The sequence below is a fragment of the Pteropus medius genome, unplaced genomic scaffold, assembly GCF_902729225.1.
Source record: "Pteropus medius unplaced genomic scaffold, Ma_sr-lr_union100, whole genome shotgun sequence".
NCBI lineage: Eukaryota > Metazoa > Chordata > Mammalia > Chiroptera > Pteropodidae > Pteropus > Pteropus medius.
This window is the reverse complement of record NW_024356248.1, coordinates 4,530,096-4,550,581: the sequence shown is the minus strand read 5'-3', so window position 1 is coordinate 4,550,581 and position 20,486 is coordinate 4,530,096. Positions and strand designations below refer to the sequence as shown.

Below are 20,486 nucleotides of genomic sequence, written 5' to 3'. Positions count from 1 at the left end.
TTCTGTTTCTCTGGAGGACCCTGACTAATACAAATGCCAGTGATAATAGCAAACTAGTGCTCATTATATCCTAAGGCACCATTTTCATTATTTTGTATGAATTAACTGTATAACTGCCATTATTATAATCCCCATTTTACATATGTGGTTACAGAAGCTCAGAGAGGTTAAGTAACTTGCCCAGGTTCCCCCAGCTATTAAATAATACAGTTGAAATATAAACCCAAGTTTGGTTCTAAGTCATATGCTTTTATCCAATATTCAGTATAGTGCCTTTCTAGAGCTACACAAGAATAGGATTTCTCAAAATGCATTCCGAGTCTTACTAAAGGGAAATGAAATCAGTTTAGTAAGTCGTGACCAGCATGGTTTAAGGGAACAGAATAGAACAGAATAAAGTAGAAGTCATCAAACTTTTCCTGTAAAGGACTATATAGGAACTATTGTAGGCTTTGCTAGTATACTGTCTCTGTGACAGCTATTCAATTCTGCTTTTGCAGCCCCAAAGCAGATGTGGACAAGCCATAAATCAGTAATTCAGGTTTTCATACATTTTCCCCACAGAGGACATCTGGCATTTTGTTGTAATGACTGGAGTACGGGTGCTACAGGCATCTAACAAAGAGGGGCTGGGACACGAGTAAACATCCTACAATGCAAAGGACGGTGCCCACAACAAACTGTTATTCTGTCCAAACCGTCAATAGCACTGCTACTGAGAAACTCTGATGTAAATATGGCTGTACCCCATAGAACTTTAACCCCAGATGCTGGTATTTGAATTTCAAATAACTTTTACGGGTCATGAAATATTATTCTGTTTTTTATTTTTCTGATTAAAAAATGTAAAAACCATTCTTAGCTTGCAAGCGATACACAACAGGTTCCAGGCTGGAGTTGGCCTTCAGGCCATAGTTGGCCTGTCCCAAAAATATAGTGATCTAAATGCATTGCAGGTAGTAAAATTGAGTATATTTTGGGGAATTCCTCTTTCAAGTTTTACACCTGTATGGCTCTATTGATTATCTCCGTGTAAAATGTGTTTTTTACCATAGGACATGTTTGAAAAATATGATTCTTTTGAGATTAGCCATTTTTTTCTATGTGTGAATATAGGTTATGCTGTTTTTCTGAATTGTGGCTGACTCAGTGTATTCTCGATTGATTAGATTCTCCTAAACTCTGGGTTGGGACTCTATAAGAAGAACCTTCAGATGAAGACAAGACAATACGAAAAAGTGAACTCAGTTCGGCTGAACTGGACCAGGACTTGATTGTAAGGGTTCACCAGGCTAAGTTACCAAGCCCCAGGCAAATGGCCTGCGGATGGACACTTTGTCCTGCTGAGACTGTCCTGCCAGAGTCCACAGACTCAGGGGAAGCTCTGTTCTAGCTCCAGGTCATCTCTCTCATTATCTCCAACTTCTAAAAATCTCATTTGAAGTTGCAGCCTGGCCTCAACTATGCTGTAGGTGACTTAGAATAAGATGGGTCTGTTGTCTGGTTTCTGAGGAAATGGTGAGTCTTGGAAGAGTAGCCACCGCTGGAAAGCAGAAGTGGAGACTTGGGGCAATGGGAATAGGGGCTGGTGGGTGGAGCAGACACAGAAGGCAGGTGAGAAGGCAGGAGAGCAACAGTGTGGACCGTTTCCTTCCCCTGGGGATGCTCTGAACTACCTGAAGAGACCCTGGTAAAACTCTGCATTTCTCAAAGGCAATAAGGATGGGGACTCAAACTCATCATAATTTAGCATTAAACAAAAGAGAGTATCATTGTTACCTACTAGCTAATGAAACCAGGGACTACTTGAGTTATATACCTATGCAATGACAAACACATCCCTGCATTTTGGATAATTTCCTTGGGAAAATCTCCCAAAAGAAAGAGCCAATATTTGCACAGCTGTCATTTAAAAATGTTGACACCAAATTCCAACTACTCCAGGCAACTTTTTTCTGCTCTCTTTCCAAACCTCTTCTTTCCATCCCAGCATTTGATCCTGGGCTGGTCACATCCAGCAACTGCAGAGTGGGGAAGGAGGGACAGTGATAAATAGAGAATCAGACCTGTCCCCTTTCTTCACTATAGGCTCCAGAGCCTGACGTCGGGGAGGGAGGATGTTTTAATTTGGAAAGGAGTGTATAGTTTGACATGACAGTGGACTTGACTTTTTAATAGTTGGAAATGGAAAGGCTTTGTTTCTTTCTTCTAAGTGAAAGAAAAAACTATTATATCTATCTAATGTTAATGAAAGTAAAGAGATTTGAGAAGACACATTTTGAGATGACAGCACTTTGAAGGAGCAATGACAAAAGATAATGAAGTTGCATCCTATTGATGCCCTGTGAACTTCAGCTCCTTCAAGAAATTAATTACAAATCTTCAGTGAACTGGGCATGATTCTCCTTAGTTTATAGGTAAAATTAAAAGACAACTCTAAAATCACAAAACTCCAGTGATAGAGCTAAGATTAGAGTTCAGGTTGCTGTGTCCTATATCTTGCTGCCTCCACTTACTCTCTGATTATTGCGTTCTAAAATCAATATCGGAGAGTTTGGCACACTTAGGATAATACCCAAGTTCCAAAATGTTGCTGTTTTCACTAAATAGTTTTTATTAGGAAGCAGCATAATGTGTTTGTAATGTATGAAGTGATTCTATATGCATCCTTCAATTTAATCTTCAGTGTAGTCCTATAATATGGTGAATACTATTATTACTTCCATTCGTCTCATTATGGACCTGACTGATACATCAAAAGAATAATGATCAGAAGTACATCTTAGATATACTCTCCTTATGGATGCAGGAATGATGTTCATTTTCTTTGCTGTTGTATGCAATACCAGACTCAGTGTCTGGCACACAAAAGGAGCTCCATAATCATTTGTTGAATAAGTGTACAAGGCTTTCCAGTTCCAAATTTGTTTCTCTTTGTTATGTTATTTTGCTTCTCTATCATTTCCAATGAATAGTCTAGAGGAAATTTTATCCCACCTAGAAAACTCTCTCTAAAACATGATTCCTGAAGTTGAAATGAATCTGCCATAAATACATGGGAAGGCAAGTCATATTTTGGGTTTTTATGATGCATAATAAAAAGACATTTTCCCCTAAGCCTCGTCTCACTAAGATTATGTGATTTCTAAGGCCCCTGTAGTTATATAGCATGCTGTGATTGTGTGAGTACTCACTGATCAAATTTCTATTTTCAGAGAGTATGCATTACATAATGATCAATAGAGAAGAGCCCATACGTAACTCCTTGTATGTGGAAAAGTACTCAAAAGTTTAGAAAATTTATTTCTCTGGCTAACCATCAGACAGACAGCAATTTTCAGAGAAAACTTCTTAATCAATGTTTCTAAATTCATCTTGAGCAAATAGATGGACTTAAAATTCTGAGGACAGTTCTATGACAATTTAGCCATGACATTATGTCATCTAGGAATGCTAATCCATTTCCTCAGTGAAACTCTATTTTTTTTGTATCTTCATTCCAAAGTAAAGATATCTCTTGACTAGGCTAGATCAAGAAAAATAAGATAGACCTGGGTAGCCATCCTGGGTCTCTAAGAGGATATGGAGACCTTGGCATGGGTCCCCACTGTCCCTATGCAATGACATACATTGCCATGCTCAAATCCAAAGGCTGCCCAGCACTAGCCATGCCCAGGGGTCATAACCATCAAGTTGAGCTGCATGTGTGTACTCCTTTGTGATGTTACAAATCTACTGATCTTACTATGAACAGGGAGGTCTAAGGAGTGAGGCTACATTTAATGCCAGCATCTATCAATCTGTACATTCTGGACTGAGTAATGAACTCCATTAATGGGGTTTAGAAGGCACTATCATGGGCATGACCAAGCCCCAATCTACAGAAGTTCAGGTAATCCTCTAAACATCTACCAAAAAATTGAATCTTAAGAAAATAATAGGCTTAACCCATTCTCTTAGAAGTTCTTTCAGGTGTGGAGTACATTAGAACAGGCACCAGTCTCTTGATTACTATAAACAGGCCCTGTGGACCACCCCAGATCTGTGGGTGCTGAATACTGATCTGTCTTTAGTCCCTTAGACAGATCAGTTCTTTGTGTTAAGGTCATCGCCAAAACTGGTGTTTACAGCTAAGGATTTCCTTCTTTTCATGAGGTTAAACATAAAATCCCACATCATTTTTTTTTACATATTCCTAATGATTGAAGCTAGATGAGAGTACACAACCTAGACCACAGCATTTTAAAATTCCAATACAAAAGAGTCCACAGAATGAGAAAGTATATTTAGCAGAATGATAAAAATAATAATAACTGAAATTAACTGAAGCTTTCTTGAAAGTCATTGGGCTGTGAGGTGTCCAAGAGAAGCAAAATTCTTATGGTTTGAACTGTATTAATGGTATATGACAGAGAAAAGATCACCCACAGGACTTAATGAATCTACATTAATTGACCAAATGAATGAATAATTAGATGGATGAATGGATAAAGGGATGTCAATATGCACTAGTTTGTCCATTTAGATTTCTTCCCGCGATTTTCTTTCTAGTAAGAATTTAGGCTCTACAAGACTTCCTCTTAGCGACAGTCCTGTGGAGGGCATCTTTGACTTCCTTGTTCCTCAAGCTGTAGATAAGTGGATTCAACATGGGGATCACTGCTGTGTAAAACACAGACACCACTTTATTGATGTTAAGGGAGAAACTTGCACTAGGTCGCACATAAATAAAGAAAAGAGTACCATACAGGATGGAGACGGCTGTCAGGTGAGAAGAGCAGGTGGAGAAGGCTTTGCGCCTCCCATTGGCAGAGTCGATCCTCAGGATGGCTGTGAGGATGTAAACGTAGGAGACCAGGATAGTCACACCACTGAAGACTCCCACCGCCCCAGCCACAACGAAAACTACCAACTTATTGACCCCAGTGTCAGCACACACAAGGGAAAGCAGGGGGGACATATCGCAGAAGAAATGATTGATGACATTGGGGCCACAAAAAGGGAGACGAAATGCATTGGTTGTATGAGTCATGGTGTTCATGAACCCGATGACATAGGGACCAACCACCAGCTGGATACAGAGTCTCTGGGACATGGCAACGGAATACAATAATGGGTTGCAGATGGCTACATAGCGGTCATAGGCCATGGACGCCAAGAGGAAACACTCTGCTGCCACAAAGAACCCAAAGAACCACTGCTGCAAAGCACAGCCCAAGAAAGAGATGGCTTTCCTTTTCACAAAGAAGTCAGTGAGCATCTTGGGGCTCACGACTGAGGAGAAGCAGATGTCCACAAAGGACAAGTGGCTGAGGAAAAAGTACATAGGTGTGTGAAGGCGGGAATCGATCCGTATCAGAATAATCATACCCAAGTTTCCTGTCAGGTTGATGATGTAGAAACTAAGAAAGAGCAGGAAGAGGAAGACCTGCATTCGGGGGTTGTAATTCAAACCTGTGAAAATGAACTCCGTGACCCCGGTGTAGTTTTCACTGGCCATTGACTGGTTGGGGTTTCCACTAGAAGAGCAGAGGAGTGACAACAGATTTGATAAACATGTCTTTGAAAATGAGGCAGAGCAAAAACCTACTAGAAACTGGAAGAGTGCATGAGATAATATGAGTTAGTTGCATGCTGCAGCTGGGGAAACAAAAGGGAAATGTAGACTCCTACACAAGATCAGCTATACTACTTAAGACTGTGTCGATGCCATCGATATGCAGATGGAAAAAAATGGAAGCCCAGAAAAGACGAGCAGGCGCTTCAGGTTCCATAATTAACTGCTAGCAGAGGCAATTTCAGAATAGATGTCCATTAATTCCCACTTCAGTGAACTTTACCTGAGTTCGCCAGGTTGCCACACACCTGGTAAAATGATGCAGGAGAGTGGAAGTGAGGCAAGCTAGAGAAGAAATCAGCAGCCCCTCATTTTCAGAACATATGCTGTGCACTTGTGATCATAACTTAAGGCCAAGTGCATGCTCTCCAACTGCGCTGGACTCCACCTCTTCTGAACATAGGAAAGTTGCTTTTCTCCTCTGAAAAGCCAGAATAATAATGGCAATACCAGCCTTGTAAATTATCGTGAGGATTAAATAAGATAGCATACCCGAAGCATTTAGCAGAGTCTTATTGAGCATCTAAATAAGTGCACAAATATTGTTGGTATGTCTGCCTTATATACTCTTTTTAATAACCCTGCAGGCTAAATATCATCATCTCATTTTATATAGGAGAGAAATCGAGGCTCAATATCTACATCCATAATGCTAGTGACTAACAGAGGTGGACTTTGACACATCTGTCAAAATGGACTGCTCTTTCTGACACTGCAGAAAAGCTTCTTGTATTTTCACAATTCCATTCATCTCGAAGAAATCCAAATTTCATTCCACTATGAGTGCAGGGCAATACATTGTTGGTTCCCTGTCTCTGGTGTTGAGTTTATAGTTAATGGCCATTAGTGAGAAGCCTATAAGATAATGGGAAATGTTGAGTTTAGGTATCAACTTTATGGAAACAGTACTAGGAAGAAATGTGCAAAAGAGCCTAGATTCTCCCATCTATGTATCTTCTGTAGATCCTTATGTCACTCCCTGTAAGAGTGACCTTGGTTAAGTCAGCTGGTCTCTCTGAACCTTAAACTTGTCATTCATTCAATATAGCTCAAACTTTTGTCGTCTGATCTCTGAGAATTCTCCTCCATTAAGCATGAGAGAACCAATGTACAAGTGCCCAGAAAATCACTATACTTTGCTTTAAAAATTTTTCATGAGCCCAGGAATATTGGAGTCCAGCATCATACTTAATGCTAGATACTTTTTCTTCAGTTTCTAATTTGAAATGTATTATTTTATGTATTAACTTTAGCAAGGCATTCTATGGGGTCAAAAATACAGTTTATATTATACCCTTTGCTTCAGGGGAATTAAAAAGAAAGATGGGATAGCCAGTCAAACTGTTTACCCATCACACTCACCTCTTGCTTAAATATTTTCAAGTCTGATAACTGCTCCAGGATCCATCACACACTATATGTCAGTCTTCCACTTGACAGTCACCTGACGCTCCTAACCTCTTTCCTACCAGTCCTGGTTTCTACACCTGCCCAAGCTTTCTGCCACTCTATGCGCATTTTAGTTCTCAGTTTCTCTTTTCCATTTGATGCTCAGCATAGGATACAGTGCTCCATGCAGGTCAAACCACGCAGAATGAGACACAACCAGCTCTCTAGTTCAAAGAACTAGGATAATATCCATACAATCTGCTAGCTTTTCCTTAGCAAGGAAAGCATCCAGTTGCTTTAAACAAGGATGGAGCAGAATTCAGTGCTATCTTTTTCTCTTACCCTGCTGTTAAATTATCTCTATACAATTTTATACTTATGTGATTATAGTTTGATCCAGCTACAGAGCCTAAACGTATCTCTACAGAAATTATCTCTTCTTAAATTTTGCTCAACATCCAACAAAGGTGAGGATCATGCTTTTGAACCAAATGTACAATTTATTTCAAATTTACTTAAAATGATTCATGTTCTCTTGAACATGTTAAAAATCAAGCAGAAAGAAGAACAGAAGATGATTTAGAAGATCTCAACTTACATTCTAATGGGCTCCCCCTTCTTCAAAGATGACAAGAACTAAAGTAAAAATGAGCCCAGTTTCTTAGGTTTCACCACTTCCTTCAATATGGCTACCCTCACACAGAGAATGAGGCAAAGTTTTCAATACTCATTTGATTTTATTCCTTATCCTCTTCCCAAAAGAAAATTTTTGACAACTCCACTGTAAAACGTTCAGAGTCTTTCACGGGTGAGATAAAAGTTTCCTGAAATACTTGCATCATTTTTTTCTTTGTTGTTGTTATTGAAGATGATGTGTCCCCAAAGCGAACCATATCTTGGGAACAAGGCCACTCAGGGAAAGTGCAATTATAGTTTTGCTTCATATCCTCGGTATGTCCAATGAGATCTGCTTTCTGATAATTTTATGTTTGTTTCTAACTGGATGTAGACTCTCTGTTACCTCTAGTTCCAGGTTAAGTAAGGAAATACCATGGAATTCTTTGTAAATTGAAGTAGCACAAACAGGGTAGGGCCCCCTCTCTTCTGCATTAATACCTTGGGAGCAAGGGCTAAGAATGCAGAAAATGGACTTTCCCCAGATCTAGCACTTACCATATATTGTCAAAGGCATAATTTTTCCAAGACTGTCCAAAATGTGTAAACTGTTTAACTATTGTGGGCTAGGGCTGGGAAAGAATGACTTCTGATGACATATTTACTGGTCGTTAAACTTGAGCAGATTCTCTGAACTGTTAGCATATGGCAAAGGAAAAACATTCTTTATTGCTAAGAAATAAAAACAAATAAAACAAAAAGCTTTAGGGTGACGTTTTGTCCCCAACACAAACAGCATGAGCTTGTCAAAACAGAGTCCATGTGAAAACCTGAATTTTGGTTCTAGCCCAAGTAATGGAAAAACAAGTTCTTCAGTATGCAGCACTTCTCTCTAGAAGGTTTTGTTTAGTTCGTTTTGTTTTCTTCTTAATTTCTTAACACGTCACTCTATTCTTTAAAGCGATTTTTTCCTGAGACCTTAATTATTGATACGAACTTTCTGTTGACCCTATATCTGAAAGAATTTTTTATTGAGATATAATTGACATAGACCATTATGTTAGTTTCACATGTGCATCATAATAATTCAATCTTTGTATATATAGCAAAATAATACCACTATAAATCTAGTTAACATTTGTTCCATATGTAGTTGCCAAAATTTTTTTTCTTGTGATGAGGACTTTTAAAATCTACTCTTAGCCACTTTTAAATATGTAATATTTATTTCTCCCCTGAAGACCCTTTAGATGTTGCTCTTTTGTTTATTTATTTTTAATTATAATATTCTCAGAGGACTGAGAATTGATTTTCCTCCTCTTGGGGGGTAGCACATTTTGACTAATTATTAAGAAAATAATTATTTTCTTAAGCTTACAATTGAAAAATCTCTGCTAGGATTTGTGGGCTTCCTCTTATTGATTTCTGTCTAAAATGGTGAAAATTATGAATCTACATATTTGACTCTGTTAGCTCAGAAAACATTCTATAGCTTTGATCATCCCTTCTGCTTCAATTGTCTGACCATCATAAACATACACACAACATCCATTGTTGAATCTTTACTTTATGTTTTTGATATCATTGTGTTTCTTCTTATCTTGTTAGTTCTGTTATTCTTTTTCTCTTTGTCTTGCAAAAGCTTTTCAAATTGGTACAAGAATTTGGACTTCTAAGTGTCAGTTCTTTATTTAAAGACTCCCATGTGGCTTTTTTAAAATTAAATTTGTTGGAACGACATTGGTTAATAAAATTATACAGGTTTCAAATACAGGTTTCAAATGTACAATTCAATAATATATCATATGTATATTGCATTGTGTGTTCGCCACCCAAAGTTAAATTTTCTTTAATCATCATGTAATTGACCCCATTTACCTTTATCTACCTTCCCTCTCTCCCCTTTCCTTCTGATAACCACTAAACTGTTGTCTGTGTCTATGAGTTCCTGTTTGTTTGTCTTGTTCATTTGTTGCTTTCAGTTTTATATCCTACATATGAGTGAAATTTTAAGTTCTCAGCTTTTTCTGTCTGACTTATTTCGCTTAGCGTGATAATCTCAAGATCCATCTGTATTGTCTCAAATGGCAGTATTTCATCTTTTCTTATGGCTCAGTAATATTCCATTGTGTACATATGCACCACATCATCTTTATCCAGTCATGTATCGAAAGGCACTTCTGTTGTTTGCTTGTCTTGGCCACCGTGAATAATGCTGCAATGAACATTGGAGTGAATAAATCTTTACAAATAAATGCTGTTTTCCAATTTGGGGGGTAGATACCCAGAAAAAGAATTGCTGTGTCATATGATAATTCTATTATTAATTTTTTGAGGAACCGCCATACTGTTTTCCACAGTGGGTGTACCAATTTACATTCTCGCCAGCAGTGTATAAGGGTTCCTTTGTCCCCACAACCTCTTGGGTTCCTCTGTCCCCACAACACTTGTTATTACTTGTCCTGTTGATGATGGCCATTCTAACAGGTGTGAGGTGGTATCTCATTGTAGTTGTGATTTGCATTTCCCTAATAGTTAGTGAAGCTGAGCATCTTAACAATGCTTTTACTAAAGGAAGCATTAGACTGTTTTATTATGATTGATAAGCTGATGCTGCCATCTGGTGGCATAGTTTAGCAACATTTTAAGGAAGAAATACGAGTGTTACTTCACTAGGAACTCTGCCTACTCCTTATTTGAACATATCCTATATTCACACAGACCATATTAACAGGAGATGACTAAAGAGTAAAATGAGGCAGGAAAATGATGTTTCATTAAAAAATGTAAAATTCTGCATGTCATGGATACTGAGAGCACATACTGTAAAACAAACCCTCATGTTCCAAAATAATACTAAATATTTAAAACCAGATTTCTAAGAATTCAGGATGGAAGGGCATTTTGAGAGATCTTTATGAACACAAAATTGGAAAAAGAATAATATTATCCTTAAAAGATAATGAGGTTTCATCACATTGTTTTCAAAATGACCCCTCGGGAAAACAAAAGCTTGCTATTACTTGGTGGGCCTCACAAACCTGCCATCTACTAGATGTCTGACCTAAGGCATATGGCACAAGCTCTCTGAAGTCTCAGTTTCCCCAGCTGTAAAGTGGATCTAATAACTCATACCAAAAGCAGGAGCTAAAGTGTTCAACGAGATGTTTACAAAACACTTCTCATCCTGTCTATGATATAGTAGGTCTTCAGCAAATATATAATAATGTTATTATTAAAGAATAAATGTTTTATACTAATAACTGATTCAAAGTGATATTAGCGCAGAAACAAACAGAAAAAAAACATCAAAACTGCAACCTCAGGAAAGAAAACACACATACATATTTACATGTTACATACAAGCAAAGAAAGGCTCAAATGTCAATTCTGTGCCTTTCTTCTTACTTATCTTCATGGCTGTCAGGCTCCTTATCTATAAAAAATGGAATTGATATCCTGCCTATGACACAAAAATTAATAAATAACAACAGTTATTACTAACACTTTATTAAAGAACTGCAATGCATTCTGCACTTTACAAGCACAAATCATGTAATTGCAGTGACAAAATCCCAATGACAAGTTATTACTATGAGCAGAGCATACAGGGATATAGAAAGCCTTCATAAAACATGAAGGTAGTATTAGAAAGTGGTATCATTCTACTTCCTGAGTAATTTATTGTTTTCCAGTATTATTGCCATATAATTAACATATAACATTGTATTAGTCCAAGGAATACAGCATAATACTTTGACATATGTATATATTGTGAAATGATTACACAGTAAGTAGAGTTAGCAGCAATTATCTCAGTTACATTTTTGTTTTCATGTGATGAGAACTTTTAAGATCCGGTCTCTTAACAACTTAAAAATATATAACAATGATTTATTAAATATAGTCACAGTGCTATTTATTACATCCTCAGAACTTATTTACCATGTAACTGGAAGTTTTGACCATAATACACTTTTTAAAATTTATGTTTAAAGAGTCAAGGCCAAGCTCATAGACAGTTGATGGATCTTAACACCCTATAAAGCAGAACAGTTAAGTCACTGGTTATGATTACTACAATCAGGATTTAACAAATCTTTCATTTTCTGATAACAAACCTTGAGCATACTTTTAAAGACTTGGGGTTCAATAATCCACTCCAACTCTTTCTTGCTGAATGAGAAATTGGAAAATCAAATGAAAACATTTTAACCTAAAAACATTGCGTGACACGTAGTAATGCAGAGCAAATCTCAACACAAAAGTAGTATTCTTGGCACCCAGCCCTTGTTCTGGCATATTGCATGTAGATTAGCTCTCAACCAGTACTACAAATGGTATTCTGTTTTACTTACTCATCAGGAACTTCCTTCTAAACACCCTTCCAAATGAATTCTTGACTTCCTTGTTTCTCAGGCTATAGATAAGTGGGTTCAACATGGGAATCACAGCCATATAAAACTCAGAAACCACTTTATTGATGTCCGGGGAGACACTAGAACTCAGACATACATAGATAAAGAAAAGCGTCCCATAAAAGATGGAGATGGCTGTCAGGTGAGAAGAGCAGGTGGGGAAGGCTTTGCACCTCCCATCGGCAGAGCGGATCCTCAGGATGGCAATGACGATGTAAATGTAGGAGACAAAGATGATCACGCCACTGAGTATCCCTACAGCTCCAGCCAAGGCGAATAGTAAAAACTGATTGATCTGGGTGTCTGCAAATGCCAGTGAGAGAACCGGAAGAAGGTCACAGAAAAAGTGATTGATGATTTTTGGACCACAGTAAGGTAGGCAAAAAGCAGAAGTCGTGTGGGTCATGGCATTTATAAGATCCACGGTATAAGGCCCTATGACCAGCTGCACACAGACCCACTGGGACATAATGAGCATATAAAACAAGGGCTTACAAATAGCTATATATCGATCATATGCCATGGAAGCCAGGAGGAAACACTCAGTCACTACAAACTGACCAAAAAAACATAACTGGGCAGCACAACCAAAGAAAGAGATTACTTTTTTCTCCACAAAGATGTCAGTCAACATCTTGGGACCAATGACAGAAGAGGAGCACATATCCACAAAGGACAGGTGGCTGAGAAAAAAGTACATGGGGGTGTGGAGTCGGGAATCTATCCAAATAAGGGTGATCATACCCAAGTTTCCCAGAAAAGTGGCAACATAAACCAAGAGAAATATCACAAAGAGAACAACCTGGTACTGGAAATGATTGGTTAAGCCCGTGAAAAAAAACTCAATTACCGAAGTTTGATTTCCATAATCCATTCCTCTGTTTAATTCTGTAATGATAAAGAGAAAATTTTTCATATGCAATACATTTGTAATTGAGGGCTTCTTAATTTTAAATCTACACTTGACTTCTATTTTTCTACATTTCATAGAGCAGGCTGACAGAGTGTACTCAAGTTTTAACCCAGTGGTCACCCTGTCTGCTAACTATCTGTGTGACACCGAGTAAATATCTGAATCTCGCTGGGCTCTTCAGTTTCCTCCTTGATCAAACAGGATTTTGAAGGAGAATCATAAAATTTTAGACATAGAATGACCTTCGACAATTATCTGAAGCAAATCCTCTAATTATGCAAGGTTACATTTCTAAAATTCCCTCACCTTTGACCAAAGATATTTTAAGAAACATTTTACTTAAAAAAAAAAAAAAAAAAAAAAGAAAAAAAGATGTTATTTGAACTTGATTAATTTGAGCTGGTATCTAGTCTCACTCTAGGTGAAGGGTGTTAAGAATATAGGTTCCTCACAATTTCCTCTAGATTCTAGAAAAATTACCCATTGTGTTGTCTAAAACATAACTTGTTATGTCTAAAGAAAGAGTGTAAGCTCAGACAAGAGAAGCTGGCTTTGGAAAAGGAACAAATTCTCAACAATATCTCCATGTGACATCTTCTCCAAAACTCCTATGTGCCTCTATCACTGGTGTATGGTACACCCATTAATCTCATCAAACGCCATCAGATTTTTTAGTCCATCCAAGAAGAGACCAGTTCCTCAACATTGAGTAGCTATTAAAACAGTGTTATCAGAAACTTGGAAAGAAAACAATATTTTAAGGACGAAAAGGACACACTTGGGCATTTATCCCAGAGAAATGAAAACTATGCTCGCATAAAAAATACATTTTTGTTCATAGAAGTATTATTCATAATAGCTGAACATTCAAAACAATCAGAATGTCCTACAATAGATGACAGGTTAAATAAACTGTGGTATATTCATGCCACAGAAAACTATTCAGTGATAAAAAGAAGGAAAATATGATACATGCAACATATGATAATGCTTTGAGAGCATTAACAACTTGGATAGGTCTTGAAGGCATTAGAATTGAATTGAAAACAGCCAGTCTTAAAAGATCACATGTTCTATGATTCCATTTATATTATGTACTCAAAATAGCAAAATTGCAGAGATAGAGAATAGGTCAATGGTTGCCTGGGATTAGAAAAGAGGGCAGTGGCGTGACTGTAAAGAGATAGCACAGGGAGATCTTCATGGAGTTGGCATAATAGTGTATCCTGATTGCGATGGTGATTACACAAATCTGCGCACATGATACAATGATGTAGAACTATTTACACACATCGTATCAATGTCGATTTCCTATTTTCTGTGTTGGTCTGTTGTCATTAAGATGTAATCATTGCAGAAAACTGGATGAAGGGTACCAGGTATCTATCTGTACTATCTTTCAAGCTTCCTGGGAATCTCTATTTATTCAAAATAAAAAGGTGTTTTAAAAAAAATTTAAATTTTTTTTATTTTTTTAATTTTAAATGAGAAGTGAGAAAAATGGGAAGTAAGGATAGTGAAAGAAAGAAAGAAAGAGAGAGAGAGAGAGAGAGAAGAAAGAAAGAAAGAAAGAAAGAAAGAAAGAAAGAAAGAAAAGAAAAGAAAGAAAGAAAGAAAGAAAGAAAGAGAAAGAAAAAAAGGAAGAAGAAGGAAGGAAGGAAGGAAGGAAGGAAGGAAGAAGGAATAAAAGGGAAAAATGAGGGAAGGGAGGCATTCACTTTGGACCTTAAAATAATCCTAACGATTCCAACAGCATATTACACCAAAGTATTATTGAAGTGTGCAGCAAAAGAAGTATTGACAGTAGTCTAACAGCATTCTCTCCTGATAAGAAAGCTTGAAAAGGGTTTTGGTTAACAGAAAATTAATGAAATAAAAATGTGCTAACCTCCTGTGGTCTCAGAGGCAATGGAGCTGGGGCAGATTTTAGGATTAATCAGAAAAACTATACCTTAGTAGTAAATTGTTTCAAGATTGAAAATTTTCTAAACATAGAAAATCATTTCAGATCTTTTATATTTGTATTCATTATTACTCATAGAAGATGGAAACAAAGCATTTTGCATTTCAGCATAAATTTAGATAATGAAAAAATTTCATAAGGATGAAATATATATATCCATCTATGATCTCAACCAATTCAGACTATTGTGTGAAAACAATAGTGTCTGACTGTCAAAATGCATATTACTTTATTTTCCCAGCCTTGTCTAATCCAAAGATTCTAAAACAGAGAAGTTTTGATGCTAGGTATGCGTGCAACTGTAGGCACAAACAGCAGAAAATTCAAGTCAGCTGATTGAGAGAAAATATTTCTACTTATCACATCAAATCTAGGTAAAGTAAAAAAATTGAGAACCAGAGAAGCCAAAGTCTTTCAATTCTAACATTCAATGAGCCCCTTAATCTTGCAGCATATTTCAGAATCTCTCTGCCAAATGCAAAATCAAACAAAATGTACATTCAAGTTAGGTCATTTAAACCAAAGACACAGATCGAATATTCTATTTGTACCAGATTATTCTTCAGGGCAAGCTTAGAGATGTTTTCTTGGGCTTCTAGACTTATTTTTTATATCTGGCCTCCTGTAGACAATTTAGAAAATTACTTAACTCACCTGTCTGAAGAAACATGTCCCAGACTCTGCTTGTTTGTTACAAAATTAACATTCTCTGATGTGACAATGAGTCACCCTGTAAATGTAGCTTTGTCATTCTTCTTGGCTCCTTCAGGTGTCTAGGAACGATATAGTGGTACCATCTTGAAACCTGGTCCTTCCAAGAGCACTTTTAAAAAGAGTTCATTGACTCAATTCTGCACGACACATAGCAGAGGTTTTTCTAAAAGGCTGTTGTGTGAGAGCTAAGTCCCTCAAAGAGCCAGATGTTCAGGAGACCAGGCCTATAGAGAAGATTTTAAAGTTATCGTGTGAGAGAATAATTTGGAGACTTTGAGTCAAGTGTAATTGTACAGAACAAAACTGTGTCTCCCTTTGGGACCACCCCACCCCAAAAATTTGAAATTCTGGTTTTGAGCCTTTAGCTGCTGCAGGATGAGCACCTACCATTGGGTACCGTGTAGCTTTGAGAATCTAAAATACAGCCCTGTTTCAGAGAGATGACAATCGGAAGGTGAGTCTGGGTACACAGCAGCACTGAAGATCCTCTGATGGGCCCAGGAGTTGCTAAGACGGTGGTCTCGTTGTTACCAGAAGGTTTGGAAATAGTGTCTTGGACATGATGAATCTCAAAGAGAAGCTAAGATAGAAGTAAAAAGGAATAAGGTGGACTGGGGTGTCTATGAAGCAATGGAGAACTATAAATTTGAATAGTATCTTCAAGACATAAAAGTGTTCCACATTGGCTGTATAAAAATTTCAAATATTAGGGTGGAACATACATTTGGGCTCAAGTTTCATAAATAGCTTGAATTTCTGTAAGCAATGAGGAATCTTTCAAGGTATTTCAGAAAACAGAAGATATCTATTTACATAAAAGTCGTCACAGGATATTAATCTTGATACTGAAGATGTTTGTTCTTCTAAGTGCTTTGAGAGCATTAACTCTTGAAATCTCAATAGAAAGACCTAGGTTATCTACCTCTTGCCATCTCACTCAGTCCTCTCTCTATTCTTGGAACAAGCAAAGCAGAATTCTACCTCAGAAGCTTCCTCTCTCTTCCTTCTGCTGCTAATGTCTATCTAGAGAGCTGCACAATTCTATTCTTCACTTTATTCGGGTTTCTGCCAAAATGTCCCTTCATTATCCTTTGTAAAAGAGTACAGCTAAGCCCACCAAAACACTCGCTCACTTTCTCCTTACCCTAGTTTTGTTTTTCTTCAAAGCAATTATCACTACTTAATATTAAAATTGTATGGCATCCTATCACTCTATAAGAATAAGGAAGTCAGTACAGGCTGGAAACAAGTGAACCTAAAACAAAACACTGACTTTGTTTCTTTCTACATATATAGCTTTGTATTATTAATGCATGTTTAAAAGGATTGAAGAATACTTAGCTCATAGAGCTATGAGAAAAAGTGGATTAAGTAAAATAAGCAAAATACTCATTACATAGTAAGTGCTCATAAAAATTAATTTCCTGTTCTTTTTCTCTTCTCTTCTAAGTATTTCTGAAACCTCAGGTCACCCTTCGTTTCTCTCTCATCATGATTCCATAGCACCATAACACCCCTTTAATACAGCATTTATCAAATATGTTATATTATTTCCCAGCATAGAACAATTTGAGCAAAGCAAATCTGCTTTACTAATGTCTGTATCCCCTGTGTTTATCAGAGTGCATGTAGGGGCAAAAGGTGTTAGGGAATTGAATAAACAAATGCAAGAGAAAGAAAATTATCAATATAATTTCAACCATATTTTCTTCAACTGCACATCACCCCTGGACAGTATCATTTTACAGTTATAAAGACAAGATATACTTCAGTCTGATTCTCAGCAGTGAAACATGGAGAGAGCAATTACACTAATAAGCACACACAAAAACAAAGCCAGAGACACAATCTCAAGCAATGCTGTCATCTTATTTGGAAATATGGGCTTTAGGCTAGAGATAAGGTAAGGGAATGCACCATCTTGTCTTCAAATACTGAAGGAGCTATCGTGACAAAGGGTTATTATGAACAATGGTGGTGGTACTTTTTCTCTGAGTAGCCCAGAAGACAGATGGTGTCCTCGGGGATTTCAGTTGTAAGATCACAAATTTAAGCTCAAAAGGTAAAACAAATTTCAAAAATTAGAAAATTACAAGAGTTAATAACTGCTCTTGGAAGTACAAAGATCAACAGCATTTTAGGGGACACACTCAGACAATGACCTTCCAAGAGCACTTTTAAATAGACAATAACTTGTCAAGAACATTGCAAGAATTTTGAAGTGAAAGAGTTGAGCAATGCATCTGTAAAACATTTGTGCTTCTGAATTCCTGTCATCTCATTATGTTGTTCTAATTCAGAGTAATGACATTTTAAAATTCTTTCTCTATATTCCATATGAACACAATTCGAGATATCATAATGAATAAACAGAATGCTAATATTGATAAATTCTTGATTGATATTGCTGGTAAAATTAATATTGCTCATAAAACAGGAATAGGAAAAGAAAAACAGACCATTTTAAATGACCCACAGAAAGTCAAGGTGTAGGAGGTCGTGGGACAGTCCTATGAACACTCTACAGACTCACTATTCAACGTGTGGTTCATGAATCAGCTGCACCAGTGTCACTTGGGAATTTATCAAAAATGCAGACTCTGAATCCCCTCCATAGTTCAACTCAATCAAAACCTGCATTTTAACAAAATCCTCAGATCTCTCTCTCTCTCTCTCTCTCTCTCTCTCTCTCTCCTCTCTCTTTGCTACAAGGCACACACACACACACACACACACACACAATCTTGTAAGCACTGATGTATAGTGTCACTTACATTTCTCTATATTTGAACCTTTCAGTAAATAACCTGTGTAAACAAGGATAATATAAAATGTCATTACCCTGATATCTAATATTAACTATAAAATTGAGTTTTATGTCATAGATTTTTTTTAATAAAAAGAGAAAGTACCATTGTATTATTTCTTTGAACTTTCAAAATTTATATTTCCCCAAAATTCATATGTGAATATCCTAACTCCTAATGTGACTGTATTTGGAGATAGGGTCTTTAATGAGGTAATTAAGGTTAAATGAGTTCATAAGGGTGGGGCTCCAGAATTGTAAAAGAATTAATTTCTGTTGTCTGTGCCACTGAGTCTGTGTTATTATGTTATGACAGCACTAGCAGACTAATGCAGTTGGATTAAAACTTTCCAAAAAAAAAAAACGAGTGTTAAAAAAGGGAAGACACTAAAGTTACCAAAGAGAAAATAAACGAGCATTATAGACAGGGCCAACAAAATTATAAAAGGCAACAAAAGAAAATGTTGAGCTCTATTTATTTAAAAGACAGATTTTTTACACATGTCCCTCACCCAGTTATCTTCTCATGCATACATATGTCCTTCCTGATCTTCAGTTGCACTCAAGGCATTCTATGTAATTTTATTTGAAGCCAGCCTATCTAATCCTGAATCTGATTCCATGACCCCGTGCTTACTCAAGAACATCTACCTTGCATTTGGCCACACTCTCGTGTCTTCAGTTTTCCCCTTCTACCAAAGCACTCCAGTCAGGTTTAATGATTTTATAGTGTCTAATATTTAAAGAAAACTCCCATCTGCTCCTCATGCATACTCCAGGAACTGCCCAATAACAACTTCCTATTCTATTATACGGGAGGGCCGTCTCTGCTCCCTCTCCTGACTTTCATTCTTGAACCCACTCCAAGCAGACTTTCATCCCCATCACTCCACCAACTGCTCTTGTCAGAGTCTCCATTGATGTCCACATTGTCAAATGCAATGGTAAGTTATCGGTATTCATTGAAGATAATGCAGTATTTAATACTGTTGACTGCTTCCTCTTTCCTAAAACAATTTTCTTAGGTGGCTTCTTAACACAACACTCTCCTGATTCTCATTTTTCTTAGTTTAATTTTCCATATTTTCCTCATAGTCCTAATTTCTAAATGTTGGAAAACGCCAGTGATCAGTTTCTGAGCCTCTTTTTTTCCCTTCATTTCCTAAAAAAGTTCATCTAGTCCCGTAGTTTTAAATATCATTTCTATGCTAAGACTCCCAAACTTATCTTTCTTTTCTCTTCTTGTTTTAAATCTCAGAATCAAATATTCAACTGCCTAACCAGTATCTCCCTTGGCTTCCAATGGGAAATTAAAACAGATCATACATAAAATCAAACTATTGACTTCTTCTTCAAACTGGAATAGAGACAATATTTACTGGAGATAAAAATAGATTAGAAGCAAACATGTAGAATGAAGCATGAAGAGAAAAATCACGAGAAATATGAAAGAGAAATACATAGTACAGTGAAAAGACCTAAAATGTGTGATGACAATGCCAAGAGAGAAAAAAAATGGCAATAGTGAAGATTTTCCAAAAAGGAAGAAAGAAATAATGTTGTAGACAAGAAGTACAACCAAGTCCCAGCATGATAAAATATACTATAAAGAAAACACACTGAGGTACATCATATTCAAACTGCCAATAACCAAAGAAAAAAAGAAATGCATTCAGTAAAAAAAAAAAAAAAATTACTTTCAAAGGAATAATAATAAAACAATTTGAGTTCCTATCGCAAATAAAAGAAAGTAGAAGAAATAGAATAACTTTGAAGTGTTGAAAAAAATAATAATATCCAACTAAATTTTACACCAAGTAAAACTATCCATGAAGGTGAAATAAAGGCATATTCAAACAAAATCAAAGAAACTTTTTCATATATTGGCCTGAATTAAAAATAGACGAATGACTGTTCTTTAGTTAAAAGGAAAATTAATTTTTATGGAATCTCAGGGATATATTTGACATATTCAATGAAAAGAAAAATATGTAAATAATTTTATATGAAGATTTATTTACAAAAAAAATGATAAGGTCTTGATTAGAAAG

The 20,486-nt window shown here is 36.6% G+C and overlaps 2 protein-coding genes across 2 annotated transcripts; both read right to left on the bottom strand.

Annotated features, from left to right (window-relative positions):
- Positions 1–4,558: 4,558 nt before the first annotated feature.
- On the bottom strand, positions 4,559–5,500 carry LOC120600784 (olfactory receptor 1009). Its single transcript, XM_039860311.1, has one exon. The coding sequence runs from the start codon at positions 5,498–5,500 to the stop codon at positions 4,559–4,561; it is 942 nt and encodes a 313-aa protein (XP_039716245.1).
- A 6,471-nt stretch (positions 5,501–11,971) lies between these two features.
- Positions 11,972–12,913, bottom strand: LOC120600789 (olfactory receptor 1002). Its single transcript, XM_039860320.1, has one exon. The coding sequence runs from the start codon at positions 12,911–12,913 to the stop codon at positions 11,972–11,974; it is 942 nt and encodes a 313-aa protein (XP_039716254.1).
- Positions 12,914–20,486: the final 7,573 nt, after the last annotated feature.